This window comes from Rhipicephalus microplus, chromosome 10 (genome assembly GCF_043290135.1).
Source record: "Rhipicephalus microplus isolate Deutch F79 chromosome 10, USDA_Rmic, whole genome shotgun sequence".
In the NCBI taxonomy this organism is placed as follows: Eukaryota; Metazoa; Arthropoda; class Arachnida; order Ixodida; family Ixodidae; genus Rhipicephalus; species Rhipicephalus microplus.
Genome location: NC_134709.1, coordinates 53,806,054 through 53,826,067, shown reverse-complemented (window position 1 = coordinate 53,826,067; position 20,014 = coordinate 53,806,054). Strand labels below are relative to the sequence as shown.

General features: G+C 47.7%; 1 protein-coding gene across 1 annotated transcript in view; it reads right to left on the bottom strand.

Moving 5' to 3' along the window:
- The window catches only part of LOC119181686 (ileal sodium/bile acid cotransporter), a 46,818-nt gene extending 35,421 nt beyond the window's left edge, over nucleotides 1-11,397 (bottom strand). The window contains exon 1 of the mRNA XM_037432927.2: nucleotides 10,922-11,397. Within this exon, the coding sequence (XP_037288824.2) occupies nucleotides 10,922-11,323 (402 nt within the window). The 5' untranslated portion in view covers nucleotides 11,324-11,397. The remainder of the gene's footprint in view (nucleotides 1-10,921) is intronic.
- Nucleotides 11,398-20,014: the final 8,617 nt, after the last annotated feature.

The window sequence follows — 20,014 nt, the reverse complement described above, 5'->3', positions numbered from 1 at the left end:
CGTGCATGAAACGGCTTGAGGCGCGCGACATGGACGACTTCAGGTCGCGATCGGCGTCGTTGAGAGTTCGTGATGCCATCGGGGACAACCTCGTAATCAAGTGGGCCGAGACGTCGAACCACCTTGTATGGTCCGAAGTACCGTCGCAGAAGCTTTTCACTTAGTCCACGTCGGCGTATCGGCGTCCACACCCAAACACGTTCACCGGGCTGGTATTCCACGAAGCGTCGTCGAAGGTTGTAACGGTGGCTGTCGGTCGTCTGTTGATTCTTGATACGGAGACGCGCAAGTTGTCGGGCTTCTTCGGCGCGTTGAAGGTACTCGCTCACATCGAGGTTTTCTTCGTCGGTGACGTTGGGTAACATGGCATCGAGCGTCGTTGCCGGGCTCCTTCCGTAGACCAATTTGTATGGAGATATCTGCGTCGTCTCCTGCACCGCCGTGTTGTATGCGAAGGTCACATACGGAAGAATGGCGTCCCACGTCTTGTGTTCGACATCGACGTACATTGACAGCATGTCGGCGATCGTCTTGTTAAGCCGCTCGGTGAGGCCGTTGGTCTGTGGGTGGTACGCTGTCGTCCGGCGGTGGTTTGTTTGGCTGTATGCCAAGATCGCTTGAGTTAAGTCGGCAGTGAATGCCGTTCCTCTGTCGGTGATAAGGACCTCCGGGGCGCCGTGACGTAGGACGATATTTTCGACGAAGAATTTAGCTACCTCGGATGCACTGCCTTTTGGCAGGGCTTTTGTCTCGGCGTAGCGGGTGAGGTAGTCGGTAGCTACCACGATCCACTTGTTTCCGAAAGCCGACGTCGGGAACGGCCCCAGTAGGTCCATACCAATCTGCTGGAAAGGTCGGCAAGGTGGATCAATTGGCTGCAGAAGTCCCGCTGGCCTTGTCGGCGGTGTCTTGCGTCGCTGACAGTCCCGGCATGTCCTCACATAACGAGTGACGTCGGTGGTAAGACGTGGCCAGTAGTATCTTTCTTGTATCCTCGCGAGCGTGCGGGAAACACCGAGGTGCCCTGCCGTCGGATCGTCGTGCAGGGCCTGCAGGAGTTCTGGTCGCAGAGCTGAAGGCACCACAAGGACGTACTTAGCTCGAAGCCGTGAAAAGTTTTTCTTTTGTAGAAGACCGTTTCCTAGAAAGAACGACGCAAGTGCGCGCTTGAATACCTTCGGGACTTCGGCGGTCTTGCCTTCGAGGTATTCTATTAGGGCTTTAAGTTCCGGGTCGGCCCGCTGTCGTTCAGCGAAGTCGTCGGTAGTTATCATTCCCAAGAAGTAGTCGTCATCCGAGTCATCGGGTGGCGGTTGGTCGACAGGCGCACGAGAGAGACAGTCAGCGTCGTAGTGTTTTTTGCCGGACTTGTAAATGACAGTAATGTCATATTCTTGAAGTCTCAGGCTCCATCGTGCGAGGCGACCTGAAGGGTCCTTCAAGGAGGCTAGCCAACACAAGGCGTGGTGGTCGCTCACAACTTTGAAGGGCCTGCCGTAGAGGTAGGGGCGAAATTTCGACGTAGCCCAGATGATGGCGAGGCACTCCTTTTCTGTTGTGGAATAATTTGCTTCTGCTTTGGATAGCGATCGGCTGGCGTAACTAATAACCCTTTCAAGCCCGTCAGCCCTCTGCACAAGAACGGCGCCAAGACCTACGCTGCTTGCGTCAGTATGTATTTCTGTCTCGGCGAATTCGTCGAAATGGGCAAGTAACGGAGGCGTCTGGAGGCGATGTTTAAGCTCCTGGAAAGCGTGTTCCTGTGGCGTTTCCCACTTGAACTCCGAGTCGGCCTTGGTAAGGTTAGTGAGAGGATCGGCGATGCGGGCGAAGTTTTTCACGAACCGCCTATAATAGGCGCACAGGCCCAGAAATCGGCGCACGGCCTTCTTGTCAGTGGGCGGCGGGAAGTCGGCGATGGCGGCTGTTTTCCGTGGATCGGGACGAACTCCAGACTTGCTGATAACGTGCCTCAGAAACAAGAGCTCCTCATACGCGAATCTGCACTTTTCTGGCTTCAGTGTGAGTCCGGACGTTTTGATGGCTTGAAGTACAGCTTCAAGGCGCCGAAGATGCTCGTCGAAACTCGAGGAAAACACGACGACGTCGTCCAAGTACACAAGGCAAGTCTGCCACTTCAATCCTGCCAGTACTGTATCCATAACGCGTTGAAAAGTTGCAGGCGCTGAGCAAAGGCCGAAGGGCATCACCTTAAACTCGAAGAGGCCGTCCGGTGTTATAAACGCCGTCTTCTCTCGGTCTCTTTCATCGACTTCGATTTGCCAATAGCCAGTCTTGAGGTCCATTGACGAGAAGTACTTGGCGTTATGGAGCCGATCAAGTGCGTCGTCTATTCGTGGGAGAGGATACACGTCCTTTCTTGTGATTTTGTTCAGGCGGCGATAATCGACGCAGAAACGTAGGGTCCCATCCTTTTTCTTCACTAACACCACGGGGGATGCTCACGGACTCTTGGACGGCTGGATAATGTCATCTCGCAGCATTTCATCAACTTGTCTCTTCATTGCCTCACGTTCTCGCGTCGAAACCCTGTACGGACTCTGACGGAGTGGTCTGGCATTTTCTTCGGTTATGATTCGATGTTTCGTGATTGGGGTCTGCCGAATTTTCGATGACGACGAAAAGCAATCTTCGTATTGCAGGAGCAGGGCCTTGAGCTGTTTTTGCTTATCGTTCGGAAGTCTGGGATTGACGTCGAAAGCTATGGGAGGGGCTTGGTTCTTCTGAGCAGGTTCCGCAGAATCGGTGAGGGCGAAAGCACTGGTGGCTTCGACAATTTCTTCGATGTATGCGACCGTTGTTCCTTTGTTCACATGTTTGTACTCATTGCTGAAATTCGTGAGCATAACCGTTGCTTTGCCTCCCCGCAGCTCTGCAATTCCTCTTGCGACGCAAATATTTCGGGTGACCAACAGATGCTGATTGCCTTCAACGACGCCTTCCAAGTCAGGTGATTTAGGAGCGCCGACTGAAATAATGACGCTTGAGCGAGGCGGAATGGTGACTTGTTCTTCCAGCACATTCAAGGCATGGTGTCCTGACGGCGTGCGCGGCGGTAGTGCTTCTGTGGATAACGTTATCGACCTTGTTTTTAGGTTGATGACAGCACCATGGAAGCATAAGAAGTCCATGCCAAGGATGACATCTCTCGAGCAACGCTGTAGGACTACGAAGTCTGTAGGATAAATACGGCCGTTAATGGTGACTCTCGCTGTGCAGATTCCTGCAGGCGTTACGAGATGACCTCCGGCTGTGCGGATTTCAGGGCCTTTCCAAGCTGTCCTAACTTTCGCGGCAAACGACCCACTGATGACAGAATAGTCAGCTCCAGTATCGACGAGAGCAGTCACACTGTGGCCGTCGATAAGAACGTCGAGGTCGCTAGTTCGCCGTCTTGCATTACAGTTAGGGCGTGGCGTCGGGTCACGGCTGCGTCGGCTTGTTCCGCTGCTTCCATGTTGCGTCGTCCGGCCACCTTCGGTAAGTGAGCTTTTGCCTTCAGGGCTTTGCCTGGTTGGTGTTGTGTTCAAAAAGCTCCGTCGCGTCGGCGTCGTCGTCGGAGGATCTTCGGTAGTTCGTCGCACAGCAACCGCACCTCCATCGGTTGCTGCCCTTAGTTTCCCGGATACGGGCTAGGAGACCGGCCCCGCGTTGGGCCAGAGTACTGCCGGGGGTGTGGTGACATGCGGCGGCTGGGCGACGGCGAACGGGAAAGACTTCGTGGTGTCCATTGAGTTCCTGCCAGGTAGTCGGCGATGTCACGTGGCCGATCTCCTGGCTGCGGACGCGGTGCATTGACGGCGAAGCCACGCAGTCCCATCTGTCGGTACTGGCAACGGCGGTATGTGTGCCCGGCCTCGCCGCAGTGGTAGCAGAGCGGGCGGTTGTCAGGTGCACGCCAAACGTCCGTTTTTCTCGGTGCACTGCGCTGGCCCGCTGGGGAACGGTAGGACGTCAGTCGGGGTGGTGGCGGCGGTGGCGTCTGGCGACGGCAGTGTGACGGGGTGGCGTTTTGGCGTGGACGGGGAGGAGCGTTGTGGCGCACTGCAGCGGCGTAGCTCATAGTTTCTGGCTCGGGCGGTGGTGTTTCGGGAATTCGAAGCGATTGCCGGACTTCTTCTCGCACAATGTCGGCGATCGAATCCACTTGAGGCTGCGCCGAAGGCAACAGTTTGCGCAGCTCTTCCCGCACGATCGCTCGGATCGTTTCACGCAGGTCGTCGGAGTCACTGGCTTGAGCAGCAGCGCATTCTGGAGTCAGGCGACGATTATACTGTCTGGTGCGCATGTCCAGCGTTTTTTCGATGGTGGTCGCCTCGGATACAAATTCCTGGACGGTGTTCGGTGGATTCCTCATTAGTCCCGCGAAGAGCTCCTGTTTCACCCCTCGCATGAGGAAACGAACTTTCTTTTCCTCAGGCATGTCTGGGTCAGCGTGACGGAATAGGCGGGTCATCTCCTCTGTGAAAATTCCAACCTTTTCATTTGGTAGCTGAACCCGGGTCTCGAGTAGAGCAGCGGCCCTCTCTTTGCGAGCGACGCTTGCGAACGTTTGCAGAAATGCGCCGCAGAAGACATCCCACGTTCGAAGCGTGGACTCCCGATTCTCTAGCCAGGTCCTTGCGGTGTCTTCCGGGTAGAAGTACACACGACGGAGCTTTTCTTCGTTGTCCCAGTGGTTGAGGGCGGCCACACGGTCGTATGTTTCTAGCCAGGTTTCCGGGTCTTCAAACGATGATCCATGGAACGTTGGTGGTTCCCTGGGTTGATGAATGACGATCGCGGGCTGGGACGCTCCGGTTGTCATTGTCGCTGCAGTCGAGGTCATGGTCTTGGTCTTCCGCGCCTTGTCTTGTAGAAGGCCGTACTCCGGTGGGAGACCTTGCTGTCGGCGGCTCGTTCGCTGCTCTTGGTTGGCGTCGGTGTCTTCTCCGCGACGGGGGCTGGGTTCACGGCTTGACGGGGGTGTCCGGTACATGAACGAAGCAGCACCTCCACCAGATGTCACGTGGTCGTGACGTGGCCAAAGACAGGAAACTTCGTGTTGGGATTTAACTGTTTATTTGGGCGAACCTGTGCCCGGTAAAGGGAAAGTCTAATTACAGCAGCAGTCTTGCACAGATGGCAGTCTCGGACTGATAGCGGCGAACGCAGCGTCGGCCTTCGATCAACAACTGACAAGCGGCGAAGCGCGTCGGCATTTATACCCTTGCCGTCGAATGTTCTAGCGTTATCGCTGGTGGTGGCGTAGGTTCCAGAACAATCTGTACCGTTCGCACAGTGGGCGTGATCTTATCGAAATGATCCACTACAGTCCGGAACCTTCTCGAAACCTGCAGGCGCGGTTTGCGCCGAGAATCGTGTGGTGTTTCGGAACGATAACAAAACTTGTGAAATGGAACGTGGCAATATGCTGTGAAAACCACTAACGCCATGTAGTTATATTATTCCCAAGGACATACACGCAACGCCATCTATTGAGCAACTCATGAACTAAATGTAGCTACATACTATCACTATCACTACTACTACTACTACTACTATACTACTACGAAATAGGGAACGACCCACGGCCCAAGGAGCTTCGCCCCTAAGACAAATGAGAGTGCGTATTGTGCTTCTTGTCTGGGGGGAAAAAATTGGAAGGATAGTTACCCAACATCTTACAGCGATAATTCGCACCCCCTTTGTTATCCACAACGCTATTTCGTACGCGATATTTCTTTACCTTGACCCTGCTCGGAGCCTCGAATGCTTTCTAAGCGCGACTATTGACACCTTCTTACATCAACCTACGTTTTATCTGGACGTAGGAGCCATCGCTGATGCTGTGATTTCGCGCGGTTCGTTGGCACGTCAACTCTCGAAGGAGCGCGCTGGCCCTTTTCTGAATGCGGCCTCGATGATATAAAATGAAGAAAAGGAAAGGAAAGAAACGGCGGCAAAGAAAGACGCTTTCTTGAGTCACGAAACGCTCAAAAAAACACCCTCCCGAGGGAATAAAAAAAGGATAAATTAAGGGCTTAATTTTTGTTTTATTAGACACATGTTTAACGCCAACCAACGGAGGTAAGAGCGAAGTATAGGGTAGGGTGGAGTACAACGCGACAAAAATTTTAAAATAGTCAATATATATTTTTATTTCACTGCTCACAATTAAACAACGCTGCAGAAGCTTTACCTTGGGTTCAAGATATGCGCTACATAAATATTGCCATGTTGCCGCCATTCAAAACACTATTTTAGAAATAAATAAACAATGTCCCGGATGTCTCTTTTAACCAGCTGGGCAAAATGAGACGCTGCGTAGGGCGAAACGAGAGCGCAAGAAAAAAATTGATTCATTCAGTTTTTGTACTTGCAATTAACTCTGTGGGTCCTTACGCAGCCTTAAGGACTCCAGTTTTTGGACTCCACGCATTGAATCTAGAAAAAAAATCTGGTGTTGTGTTGCTCCAAAACGTCTTGCAGATCAAACACTGCCACTCTATTTTTGTGCTAACGTTGGCTTTTGTTGAACTCTTGCGCCTCATTGGAATATTCAACAAATAGGAGGCTACATATGTTTTCACGCATCTTAACCCACTTTTTTGCCGTTTTGATGCCGAACTGCTAAGGCATTTCCCTACCAGAGTCCTAACCATGGACTCTGGTAGGGTGAGATTCAATTCAAATCTATACAAGTGCGGCTCCACCTGTCTGAACATCCTCAGCGCTGGCTAGAGTCCGGCTCAGGGCATTGAGAGCCTGCTGGTTTCGATTCAGTCGTTGCTGTACTAAGACCCTTTCTACAACGAGCCCTGATACGTGAAAAGGCAAATAGACGCTTACGCCATCAGGTACAAAGCCTTGGTGGAGCGCGAGATGATCAGGGTGGCTGTGTACGACACCGTGACTGCGTGCCTCATTGGCACGTCGACGTTGCCACCGACGCTGAGGGACGTGGTGCTGAAGAAATTCCTCGAGCGTTACGACCATTACGAAGCCACCGTGAAATATAAGCTCCACTTGTCGGGCCAAGAAATGGAAAAAAATTTCTACTTTCACAAAGGCACATTCGAATACGCCGGTTTGCTCACGCGACTCGAGGATGTCAAGCAGAAAGTCGCAGACCGTGTGCGAGGTCGGTGATCCACGCGTGTTACCGTTACGCTGGCATTTCCTACTTCAAAGGACACTTCTGAAAAGCTTCGTGAATTTTCCGTGCTGATATGGTGACAGGCGGCTTCTGGTGCGAGGTAAAGAGCGAGGTTTTTCCTCCTTCAGAGACCCAAGACCAAGCATGACATTAAAACTCGGTTTACAGCTTGGTTTACAGCTTCTATGGTTTACAGTTCACAAGTTTACAGCGTGTAGTTTCACAGCGTGTAGGTTGTTCATAGCGTCTATGCTGTTCCTATGCCTTAGTTATAGTGATTCAGTTTATTCCTGGGTTGCTCCTAGGTAGTTGCTAAGCTTTAGCTGGGTTATGCTAGGTTATTCCTACGTTGATTCTGAATGCAAAGAGGTTTGCGTTTAACCCCAGAGTCACAGACTCGACATGGGCCCGTCATCGTTGGCCTCGCATAGCTTCAGAGTCTTCTACCATCCACCGTTGCCTTTCCCGTTCCATAACATTTCCTCGTTGTGCGTACTCGGGGGGCTTCGTCTCACTGCCGTCTTTTCCAGCCATTTGTCAGCGAACTATAGCATTCTTCGTTTTTAGCGGACACGTTTGTGAGTGGTAGGCTTTCACCAATTTATGTGACACATGCCCGCTTCTTATCATAATAGGGGCTTTTTTTTTTGTAGTCTACTAGGTGACACGTACTTGATAACAGCCTAAACAGTTACGCGCTTAAAAGAGGCCTTTTTCTTTACCCTTTATTCGCTATGTGCAACGACGAATACTAAAGACTTCGAACGCCCCTGTGCGGCAGGAGACTAAGAGGGGTCGCTCCACGCATTGAAGCTTAAAAACGAAGTATGTAAGAGCTTTCTGTTGTGCATAGTACACACCACACGCGGCTCAAACAAAGAAGTAACAATTGTGACTGTTGTTAATTTATGCTCCTTTCTTGTATATATGGGTGTCTTCTCGAAGATTCATTTATGTTTGAGCAGCCTAATACAAGTGTAGAGCTGGGACAGTTGCCGATTTGTGCTCGCCTGGTATATGTTCTTTTTGTGCGTCCTCCACGCTTGAGCGGCACGCTGGAAGTATCCAGTTGCTTCCCGTTCATCGAGTGAAATTTAATTTGTGACTATCACCGTTCAAAGCTTCACCCTTGAAGCGAAACTGGCTTTTCTTGCCGATTGGTGTCACGTAGCAAGCGATCATTTTACCACCTGACCATGATCAATGATCTGTCGAATAATATCTGAATTATCAATAACATCTGCATTAAGTCTGCCAGAACAAGGTCCTCGCTATGAATGAAGGAAATTGGAAATTCTAAGAACTTCCACTTCTTATTGAACACAAGTTAATGTGAACCAACACAATCAAAGCAAGAAAACCATATGGGACGTTGTTATAACTAAATACCGAAGGAATGGGTTCTGTCAGGCAGCGAAACGAGTGGCTACAGCTTTATGGGAAGGAAAATAGAGGGAAAAGAAAGGCAAGGAGGTTAACCAGGCTATAGACAGCCGGTTTGCTACCCTGCGCATGGGAGAGGGATGGGGGAGATGAAAGAGAGCGGAGAGGGAAGATAGAAACAGCTTTATGGGCGTTTCTGTCCTCCCAATGACCTCCTAGGCGTTGCGACATCAACAAAGCTGCCGTTGTCCTTCGTAGTCAGCTACTGTTTAACAAACGAGAAAGACGAAGCTTCTAAGAAGAGACTGCTGAAGATTCTACGAAATAGCTGTCGAGGCTGTGCGATAACATGTGGCAATCTTCGCTGAACCCGCCTGTTGCGTCCTTGTAAGACGGCCTCCTTCATGCTTAGTTAAAGACGCGGACACTGAGTGACGGTTCTTTTGGTTTCAAACACTTGCGCTTGGGTGCACTTCGTTACGACCACCCCTCTCTTCGACCCCCTCTTTGCCATCTCATTTTTCTTCTTCCGATACCAAAGACCGGGCAAATCGAATGACCCCTAAACACTCCCGAGGGGATTCACTTAACATGGGTGTCGCCAGCAAAAAGAAATCACGGCGCATCCCCGGGTAGATGACAAAATGAAAGGCAATTCCCTGAACTTTTACCCCTTCTTTAGCCCACTGGGAGATTTCGTTTCTCGGACACCTCGCTACACCAGTTGATAGGTGTACACGTCAGGCATTTCGTGCTACGGCGACGCGGGCAACCAATCGCACCATGATAACAGTTTTCAAAGCGAGTATTCAGGACCCGGGTACCTTGAGGTCCCTTAGTTCGCGCAAGCGCACCGTACTTGGGTGTTTTGGGAATGTGTGTGTACTCCGCAGACACAAACGCAAGGGAATCACGCTCGGATAACCAAGCAAAAGGTTTTGTGGCGCGTCTTAAGAAGGCGCACACTTGCTCCGAAAAATACGTGGACCGAAACAACGGTAACGCGTAGAACAGCTGACGTACGACGCATGCGCTGTGGGGACAACTCGAGGCGATTGCATATACGGAAGCTTCGTGGGAAATTTGTTCTCACACTGACCAATGACCCCCGTATTTTTCCCGCATTTCTTTCGACCACCACTACTGCAAAAAAAAAAAAAGAAAGTGCTATCAGCTGCTGAGCTTGTGGAACGGAAGGTCAAGAGCTTCACCGTCGAACGTTGTCGGTACGCCGCCGGTACAGCCGTATAAGCTGAAGCAGGTCAGCCATCCGCAGGAACGAAAGAAAGGGGGACATAATAGAGTATCCGCTCCTCTTAGAACCTTCCGTGGAGCGAGCTTTCCCTTTGGGTCCATCGAGACGAATGACGCCAATGAACCAGCAAGTAATGTCCGCGTCTGCTTTGTCTCTCGTCCGTTAAGTTAGACCGGTTTGTTATTTGCCCCACCGCGGTGGTCTAGTGGCTAAGGTACTCGTCTGCTGACCCGCAAGTCGCGGGTTCGAATGCCGGCTGCATTTTCGATGTAGGCGGAAATGTTGTAGGCCCGTGTGCTCAGATTTGGTGCACGTTAAAGAACCCCAGGTGGTCGAAATTTCCGGAGCCCTCCACTACGGCGCCTCTCATAATCATATGGTTGTTCGGGGATGTTAAACCCCACATATCAATCAATCAGACCGGTTGAATTACTAATAATACCATTTGGGGTTTTACGTCTCCAAACGACGACGTGATGATGAGACGCCGTGGAGGAGGGCCCCTAAAATTTCGACCATCTGGTGGTCTACAACGTGCACTCATATCGCACAGTACGCCGGCCTCTACCATTTCGCCTTCATCTAAATGCGACCGCCACGGCCGGCATCAAACCTTCAGGTCAGCAACCGGGCGCCCTAGCCACTGTTCCACCGAAGCGAACGGGTCGAATTACCGTTAGCAATGAACCAACTAGCTCACTTTTATGTAACCGTGTTCGAACCATACGCTCAAGCTAGCATGCTAGCAGCAAGTTTGACATCTGCCTTAAACCTGCGCGTCTGTATCCACTTGGCCTAAGCAAACTATACCACGTGCATGTATCTGTTCTCGGGGAGCCAACCAGGATTGTTCGTTAAGCACAAGCCATCCACTTTATATTTTCGCCAGCGCTCCGCGTATGTCTCTTCCGATATCATTGACAAGACACTGCTTCAATTCAGACACAACGCAGGCCCTACAAAGCGCGCACTCAACCGCGCACAAACACACACACACGGGTAATCCTTCCGGCAATAAAAAAAACAATATGAATCTTTGTCCCAGTCCCGTCGAACATTTTTCTAATTACTTAATCAGTTGGCATTGGCGATGTATAACCGCCAGGACTGTTCGATATACTCACCTGGAAGAAGACCTTTGTGTAGCTGACGAAGACCCCGCGAACGGTGAAGTTGAAGCCAGTGCCATTGACCTCAGAGTTCAGGTACACTTTCGATAGGTCGACTGTGGCCACACTTGTGTCGGCGCTCGCCAGGGACACCGTACGATTTCTGGGTGTCGTGAACGTCAGCTGTACGACTACGTCTTCGTTCTCTTGTACGTCAACACGGTGCGGAGGCGTGAAAACCAAGACGTCAGTGTCGTTCCAAATGCGGTCCTTGTCCTGGACGGTGCCGTTCTTAGAGTCTAGTCTCGCGGCCAAACCCCCTTGGCCTTCTGTATTGATGCCAGAGGCCCGAACCAGCATAAGGGTCCAGGACAGGCCACACAGGACCAAGGATACGAGAAATCGGTTGACGTGCATCCTGAGAGAAATTGAGTGGATTCACCCCCCGGCGGCCGGAGGGATACTAGAGGCGCGATGCTCTGGAACCGTCTGCAAGAAAAATGGACGGTAGGGGGAGACACGAGTACATATATCAATAGGCTTTATCGGCAGCTCGATAACAATAGACTTCAAGGGGGGTAAGCCATACAAGAAGAAGAAGCGTACGTCGGCTGGGGTTATCGCGAAGCGATTGTAGCCAGTGCGGGCACACGCGTTTCTACATAACTTTGCACTCGAAAAAAACTCCAAGATACTTGGGAGAGGAGGGGGGGGTGAATGGCTTAACTGCGGCGAGTGCTTATAGTCCTCAACGGTCGACGTATGCTGCATCATCTGTCAGTGACGTCACCGTGCCCCGCATCGAAGACAACACGTAACCTTTCGTGCAACCGATATACGTGTGTTCGAAAGTTGTGAGATAACTGGAGTCTAGCTTCATCTCGGCAGTGATATTCCGTGCACCTTTTTTTTGCTATCCTTTATTCATCTGTTCTCGCGACTTCTGTTTTTCATATGAACACGTAGAAAAGCCATCAATATGAGTCATATGCAGTCCACAGGAATGGAACGTGTCGTCTCTCGCAAAGATGCCCACTGCAATGGCCCCTTGATAACCACGTCAGGTTTTCAGAAAACTGTGCCACTCTTAAAAACAACTTGTTTGCACGTCAGGATTGGTTGTCTAAGGTGTTTGCTAAAGCTTGAGCTATAGTCCTGCTGCCTAGGACGGCAATCGATGGCGTTCGAATCGACATCCACTGCCCACTCTGGTTCACGCGACCTGCATGGCTGCTGACTACTATTACTACTACTACTGCTGCTACGACTTCTACTACTTCTACTACGACAACGATGACTACAGCTTAAGAGTAGCCGTCATAAGCCATAATTCGTTGTACAAGAAAACAAATTCGAAAACTAGAAAGCCGGGTGCAAGCGCTTCTTGCCTATTCTTGAGCAATCGTCTTCCAGTACTACCACCCTGCCCATCCGCACTCCGCTCTGACTATCTTCGATGCACTTCGCCTCGTTCAGTTAGATACTATATAGCCAAAATTGATAACTGTAGAACACTCTTCTCGTGCGTGTAACACTCTCGAGCCCCGTAAGAATGACATGGCCCAAAACTCCCAGTGACGTCTCCCTGTTCCGGGCGCACTGCAAGCGTGCGTTTTTATTTTGAAGCGCCTGAGTGGCATGTCACGTCACCCTCGGTGCAGTGGCAAATCGTGACGTATCGATATCAGTAATGGTTCCCCGTGAAGAACCGACACTGATCACCTTCCAAAACGGAAGTCTGCGATAGCTAGATGACCTTATCCGGCGAAGTGTACTTTCCCTTCAGTCGTTTGTTGTGCGAGTGTACATATATTCATAACCTTATCGACATAAGTATCAAACGAAAGGAGGTCGTCGCGAGTGCTCTGCGATAGCACGTGTGTAGCGAAAATATTTATGCTCGTAGCAAGTTTTTCTCGCTTTGCATTGTGTTAAGAGTGGGTCGAAGGTGGGATTCGGTTGCTCTAATTATTGAACTGATATACCCTGTTTTATCGTGATCGTGTCAGATTCGGCAGACAAAATCGCAGTTGCGGATACGGTTGCCACTCATTCCGATACGAGGCAAACTTTGAACCACTGCACGATACAATTAAGGCATAATATTTTGCAGGGGTCCCTTCTTTTAAAGATGTGCTGCTGTGTGGGCCCATTAAAGCAGAGTAGCGAGAGCAGTCGAATTTCCGTGAATTTCAAAGAGGTGCGAAAAAAGGCCGCGCGTACAGCATGGCTAAGTCGAAAGCGGCCGCCTGGTCTGTACTGTGTGTTCATCGTCTACGTCCCTATCATGCCTCCGATTTTTGCAAGCACACGGAACCACACATGCTGCTCAAGAACACGTTTAAAGGGGCCACGCAACGCTTTTTCAGCATAGTCAGAAAATGCTGCCGATCGGTAGTCGAGGCTACCGAGAACACGCGAGCCAAATATTATATACACAGCACGCTGCCTGGAATTCACAATAAGTTCTCAAAAGTCACCTAAAAATTCATTTCTCTTCTTTCGACAAATGAAGCTACAAGCTCAAAATCACTCGACCCAGTCATTGTATCAGCCATTGGCTGAGAAAAAAGATCTCAAGCTTCACGAAGATAGCGTGATGTATTTTCGTTCCATGATGTCATCCCTACTGTTTAGATTCCAGCGCTTTCATCGGGTTGAGAGAAGATGTGACTGATTGATGTGTGGGGTTGAACGTCTCAAAACCACCATGTGATTATAGGAGACGCCGTAGTGGGGGGCTTCGGAAATTTCGACCACCTGGGGTTCTTTAACGTGCACCCAAATCTGAGCACACGGGCCTACGACATTTCCGCCTTCATCGGAAATACAGCCGCCGCAGCCGGGATTCGATCCCGCGACCTGCGGGTCAGCAGCCGAGTACCTTAGCCACTAGACCACCACGGCGGGGCGAGATGAGAGAAGAGAGAACGCAGTTGCAGCTTGCGACATATCTTTGTACACCGCTCGTACTGGACGAGTTATAATTTTTTGCGGTGGTGAATTCGTGAGTCCATAAGCTGCTCGAATAATTTAATCGCTTGGCTACTTGAAAAAGTGCATCACGGCCCCCCCTGAGTCATGGTAATGATTTCTATGACTACAAGTGCCAAAACGATGATGTTTCGCGTAGCGTCGAAGCTCCTATAGCAGAGTGTTTTTCTCGCGACTTCAGTAATAATTCATAATTGTTTGTGTTCGCATACCAACACCACGATGTGAATGTAAAAAAAAAAGGTTGCGGGAGAGAGATGCAGAAATTTCGACCACCTGGGGTTCTTTAACGTGCACCTAAATCTGCAGCACACGGCCCTCAAGCATCTTGGCCTGCTCCGAAAATGCGGCCACCACGGCTGGTATTCGCAATCCGATTACCTTTGCGCCAGCTGTCCAGCACCATGCATGACCACAAGAACACCGTTTCGACTTGACAAATACAGCATAAGTACCCGCTATGGTGGTCTAGCGGCCGGGAATCAATCCCGCAAGTCGCGGGATCGATTTCCGGCCGCATTTTCGACAGAGGCGAAAATACTTGAGGTCCGTGTGCATGGATTTAGTTGTACGTTAAAGAACCCCAGGTGGTCGAAATCTCCGGAGCCCTTCACTACGGCGTCTCTCATAATCATATGGTGGTTTTGGGACGTTAAACCGCAAGAATTTACTCGGCTACTGACTCGCAGGTCGCGGGATCAAATCCCGGCTGTGGCGGCTGTATTTCCGATGGAGGCGGAAATGTTGTAGGCCCGTGTACTCAGATTTGGGTGCACGTTGAAGAACCCCAGGTGGTCAAAATTTCCGGAGCCCTCCACTACGGCGTCTCTCATAATCATATGGTGGTTTTGGGACGTAAAACCCCACAAATCAAAAGCTCAAGAATTATTGTAATAATATTAAATATAGAGCATAAGGAAATATCAAAGCAATACCATTAAAGCACAGGCGTTCAAGTGAGCGAAAAGAAAAAGATATGACATGATGAGCACTGCTAGTGTTGGTATTGTCACATAATCTTATACATCATGCCAACGACATTCACTGTTTTTTTTTCTTTGCGATTAAGTCTAGTATTTATTTATTTATTTATTTAGCAATACTGCTAGCCCCAACATGGGGCCATAGCAGAGTGGGTGTACATAGTACAACAAAATCAACAGTACAATACTGCAGTCAACACAGAACAAAGCACTTCAAACAAACAAAAAAAAACTAGTCAGATATAAACTTTTCAAATGCCTCGATACTGGCTGTTTCAATAATTCTGCTGTCAAGCTCATTCCATTCTTTGGCAGAGCGCGGAAAAAAAGAATACTTGAAAGTATTATTATTGGGCTGGAAAGGAACGACAGTGTGTTTGTGACGTTGTCTGGTAGAGTAACCGGAAGAGAACTTTAAGTATTCACCTGTGGTACTATTTATTCGACCATTAACTATCTTAAAGAAGAACAACAAACGGGAAATTCTATTTCTTTCTGAAGTCCGTTTGAATCCCGCTTTGGCAACTAAATCAGAGACTGACGTTGGGCCATATTTCTTGAAAATAAGTCGGACAGCCTTGTTTTGGATTCTATCTAGTTTATGGATATTGACATTGGTGTAAGGATCCCAGATAATGTTTCCATAATCCAAAATGGGTTGGATAAGAGATTTGTACGCCAGAATTTTAGTGTCGTATGATGAATAGCGAAGAGAACGTCTCAAAAAATGTAATTTCATCATTGCATTATTAGATATGTAGTTGATATGTCCATCCCAGTGGAGGTTGCTACATATATGCAAGCCTAGATACTTGTACTCTGTTACTCGATTTAGGATATTTTCATCAGCTGTGTAATTGTAAACAAGGGGACACTTCTTATTTGTTATCGACATGGCCACACTTTTTTGATAGTTTACACACATTTACCAAGAATTACACCACTTCATGAGTTTCTCAATTTCTGTGTTAAGCTTAACTTGGTCTTCAACTGTGTGAATAAGTGAATACAACGCACAATCATCTGCATATAATCGTATTTTAACCCTGCAATTATCAACAATATCATTAATGAACACCAAAAACAACAACGGGCCGAGCACAGAGCCCTGGGGAACCCCTGAGCCAACAGGTAACATGTTTGAGGGAGTGTCTTTAAAAACAACGTATTGCTGCCGGGATGTTAGATACGATTTAATCCAGCTACACAGTTTCCTGTTTTTTAATAATGTGTTCAGTTTAATGAGCAATTTAGAATGGGAAATCTTTTCAAATGCTTTAGCAAAATCTAAAAAAATTACGTCTATCTGTTTTCTCTCATTAATAGCTGCGGCGAAGTCATGTGTCATTTCAACCAGTTGAGTTACAGTAGAAAAGCCGTGACGGAACCCATGTTGCATTGGTGTTAATATTGAGTAATTTTCCAAGAAGAGCGTAATATGCTTATGAATAAGATGCTCGAGAATTTTACAACACCTCCCTAATTTTCGTTAGTATTTCGTTAGTATTACAACACGTGCATGTTAAAGCTATAGGTCGATAGTTAGAAATAAGCTGCTTATCGCCATTTTTAAACAGTGGTTTTATCTTGGAAATTCTCCAGTCATCAGGCAAAGAACCCGTCAAAAGGGATGTACGGTAAATAATTAACAAAAATTTAGATGACCACTCAGCGTATCGTTTAAGGAATGCATTAGGTATATTATCGGGTCCACATGACTTTTTCACATCTAAATTAAGCAAGAGGTTAAATATTCCACTTTCTGATATTTCCAAATCTTCAATCGGAGGCAATGTCTGGAAATTGTCAAATAAGGGTATGCTACCATCATCTTTGGAAAAAACGGATTCAAAGTGGGTGTTGAACGCATCAGAAATCTTAGCATCATCGGATGTGAAATCATTGCCTATGTTAAATGTATTAGTACTTGAGGTCTTCGGTGTGATGGTCCTCCAAAACTTAGCCGGTGCCTCCTTTACCAGCGTGCCTAAATGGACGTTATAGAAGTTGAAACGTTCCTGCTTCATCTTTTTCTTGAGTTCACGAGAGAGCATTGCCACTTCAGCGATACGTTTTTGACTACTGTTCTTCTTAATTTGTTTCCTGGCAAGGTTTAGTTTTCTTTGAATGTGAATGCTATCACGCGTTATCCAAGGATTCGCAGAATTGATTTTTCGGTACTTGACTGGTACAAAGAGCTGAATGCAGGCGTGAATTGTATTTTTGAATTTCAGCCATATTGAATTGACGTCATACACTTCAGTGATCATACTACTGCAAAGTTCATCGTAGGCTATTTCCAGTCTGTCTAATATCGACGTATCATCAGCAGCTGAGAAGTCAGGAAAATGAGATACGTTAACGATGGGTTTCTGCAGTAATAAAGAGAACTCTATTAAAACACATTTATGGTCAGAAATTCCCTCAACTATTTCACATTTAGAATCACCACGAATACTTGAACTAACAAAAACAAGGTCAAGCACAGATTTACTAGTTCCGTGAACACGTGTGAAGTTTTTAACTAGTTGGGTTAAACCAAATCAAAATGCAATATCAATTAATGCTTCATTATTATTTGCGTCGCTTCTGTCAGCCGAAAGAGTGTTCCAGTTAATGCTGGGGAGGTTAAAATCACCACACAAAATAAATTTATTGTTATCAGTTGTATTGCAATCAACGTACTTTCTAAGATTCTCTAGTACTTCTAAATCACTCGCTGGTGGTCGGTATACAACACCAACAGTCATATTTTGGCCCTCATGAAACAGCTTACAGAAGAGTGCTTCAACGTCTACAGCATCAGACATTCTGGCCACGTTCAAATTTTTGTTGAAGAGAAGGGCAACTCCCCTACCACGAGAGTTGCGATCACGACGATAAACATAAAAATTTGGGGGAGTGAATTCGTTATCACAAACACCACTGTGCAGCCAGGTTTCAGTAAGCGCGATAACATCAGGCTCATGAATTGCCACCAAGTGTTCAATATCAAGACCCTTATTCACTATGCTTCGACAGTTCACAATAAGCAGCTTTAAGGAATTGCAACCGGTTGTTCGTCATGTATGATGGCGTTTAGGAACACGAACAATAGAACCACTGGCTTCGTTCCACATGTAAAGAACATCATTAATGGACACTTTGTCGAAGATAAGCCTCACTCGCTGTTTATTTTTTCTATATTCTGCGGTGCAGTCCCACAATTTTGATCTAATATCTCTCACTTTCTGAGAAAAGTCTTCTGTGACATAGTAGTTTGATCCCTTGAGCTTAGCGCAGTTTTTTAGAATTGCAAGTTTTTCACGGAAGTCAAGTAATTTCACGATGACAGGCCGCGTTTTATCAGGCCGTTTACTACCAAGTCTGTGACATCTTTCTATTCCTGATATAGAAACCTGATCTTTCTATTCCTGATTTAGGAACCAATCTGTACGAAATTCAGCTGAAGCATACGTTCCAACACGCGTTATCCCTAGCGGAACATTGCATCGCCTTAAACGTGTCATCACCATAACTGCACGAGCACTTTATTCAACGCTAAATTTCGGCAACTACGTGTGCAGAGGAGCATACGGTTGCTTGTTCAGCTCTCTAGACGTCGGTATATAGCAGAGGCACCGACAGCACCAATATCAGGCGCTCCATCAGCTATATAGAAGACAATTTCGGTCAGCCAAAAAATCAAAATCCAGTAACGCTTGGGAAAAATATCGTGAGACTGAAAAACTTTACGCATCCATGATCTCGGACGCTAAGCGGACGTTCTTCTCGTCAACCCTACCAGACATGCTACGCACAAACCCCAAAAAGTTCTGGAACACTATCAACCCAACCCATGCTAAACCCATTTCTTTACTAGATGAAGATAATATTCCCATCCCGGAGTTCAAGGTCGCCGAAACACTAAACTCCACGTTTTGCTCAGTGTTTACTGATGAACCTGACGATGCATTTTCATGTGTTCCCGATGTATCTCCATGTGTGCCATCCCATGATTGCCCTGCTATGCCCAGTGTCATTTTCGAACCAAATGGCATCATACAAGTCATTGATTCCTTAAAAGTGACGTCATCAGCTGGTATTGATTGTATAAATTCTAAAGTTTTAAAAAATACCAAACATCTCTGTGTTGTCATATTGTCGCACATCTTCCAGCAATCACTGTCATCTGGAGTGGTGCCACGGGACTAGAAGGTTGGCAGGGTCATTCCGATTCCCAAAAAAGGTCCGTCATCTTCACCTTCAAACTACCGGCCCATATCACTAACATGCGTGTGCTGTAAAATAATGGAACATATAATTTACTCTCAAACAGTCAAATTCCTGATCTCTGTAAACTTTTTTCATCCCAGTCAGCACGGATTTCAGAAAGGCCTCTCCTGTGACACACAACTAGCGCTCTTTATTAACGACATCAGCTCAAGTATAGATCAGAATGTTCCTGTAGATGCCCTTTTCCTAGATTTTGAAAAAGCTTTCGATAAAGTACCCCATAAACGCCTTTTTTTTTTAAACTTTCCCGCTTAAACATTGACCCAACAGTTCTAGAATGGATACGAAATTTTTTGTCAAACCGGGAACAGTTCGTTTACTCCAACCAGACATCATCTACCATGCGTCCTTTCCTTTCAGGTGTACCTCAGGGTACGGTGCTCGGTCCCCTTCTATTTTTAATTTATGTTAACGACCTACCTAGCAATATATCGTCCCAAATCCGTCTATTCGCTGACGATTGCGTGATTTATCGTCCTAATGACTCCCAGGTCCTTCAAAATGATCTAATAACTATAGAAACCTGGTGCAAAAAAATGGCTCATGACTTTGAACATTAGGAAAACCTCCGTCATCTCTTTTCATCGCAGGAAATCTCACCCGGCTACTTCATACTTTTTTTCTGGTTGCGAAATATCCCTGGTGAATTCCTACAAATATTTAGGTATAAACATTACGCCAGATCTTACTTGGTCCTCCCACATAACAAACATTTCTAACGAAGCAAACAAAGCCCTTGGTTACCTAAGAAAAAATTTACGACTTGCACCCCCTTCTGTTAAACTTTTAGCTTATCAAACACTAGTCCGTCCAAAGCTTGAATACGCTTGCGCCGTCTGGGAACCCCACCAACCTA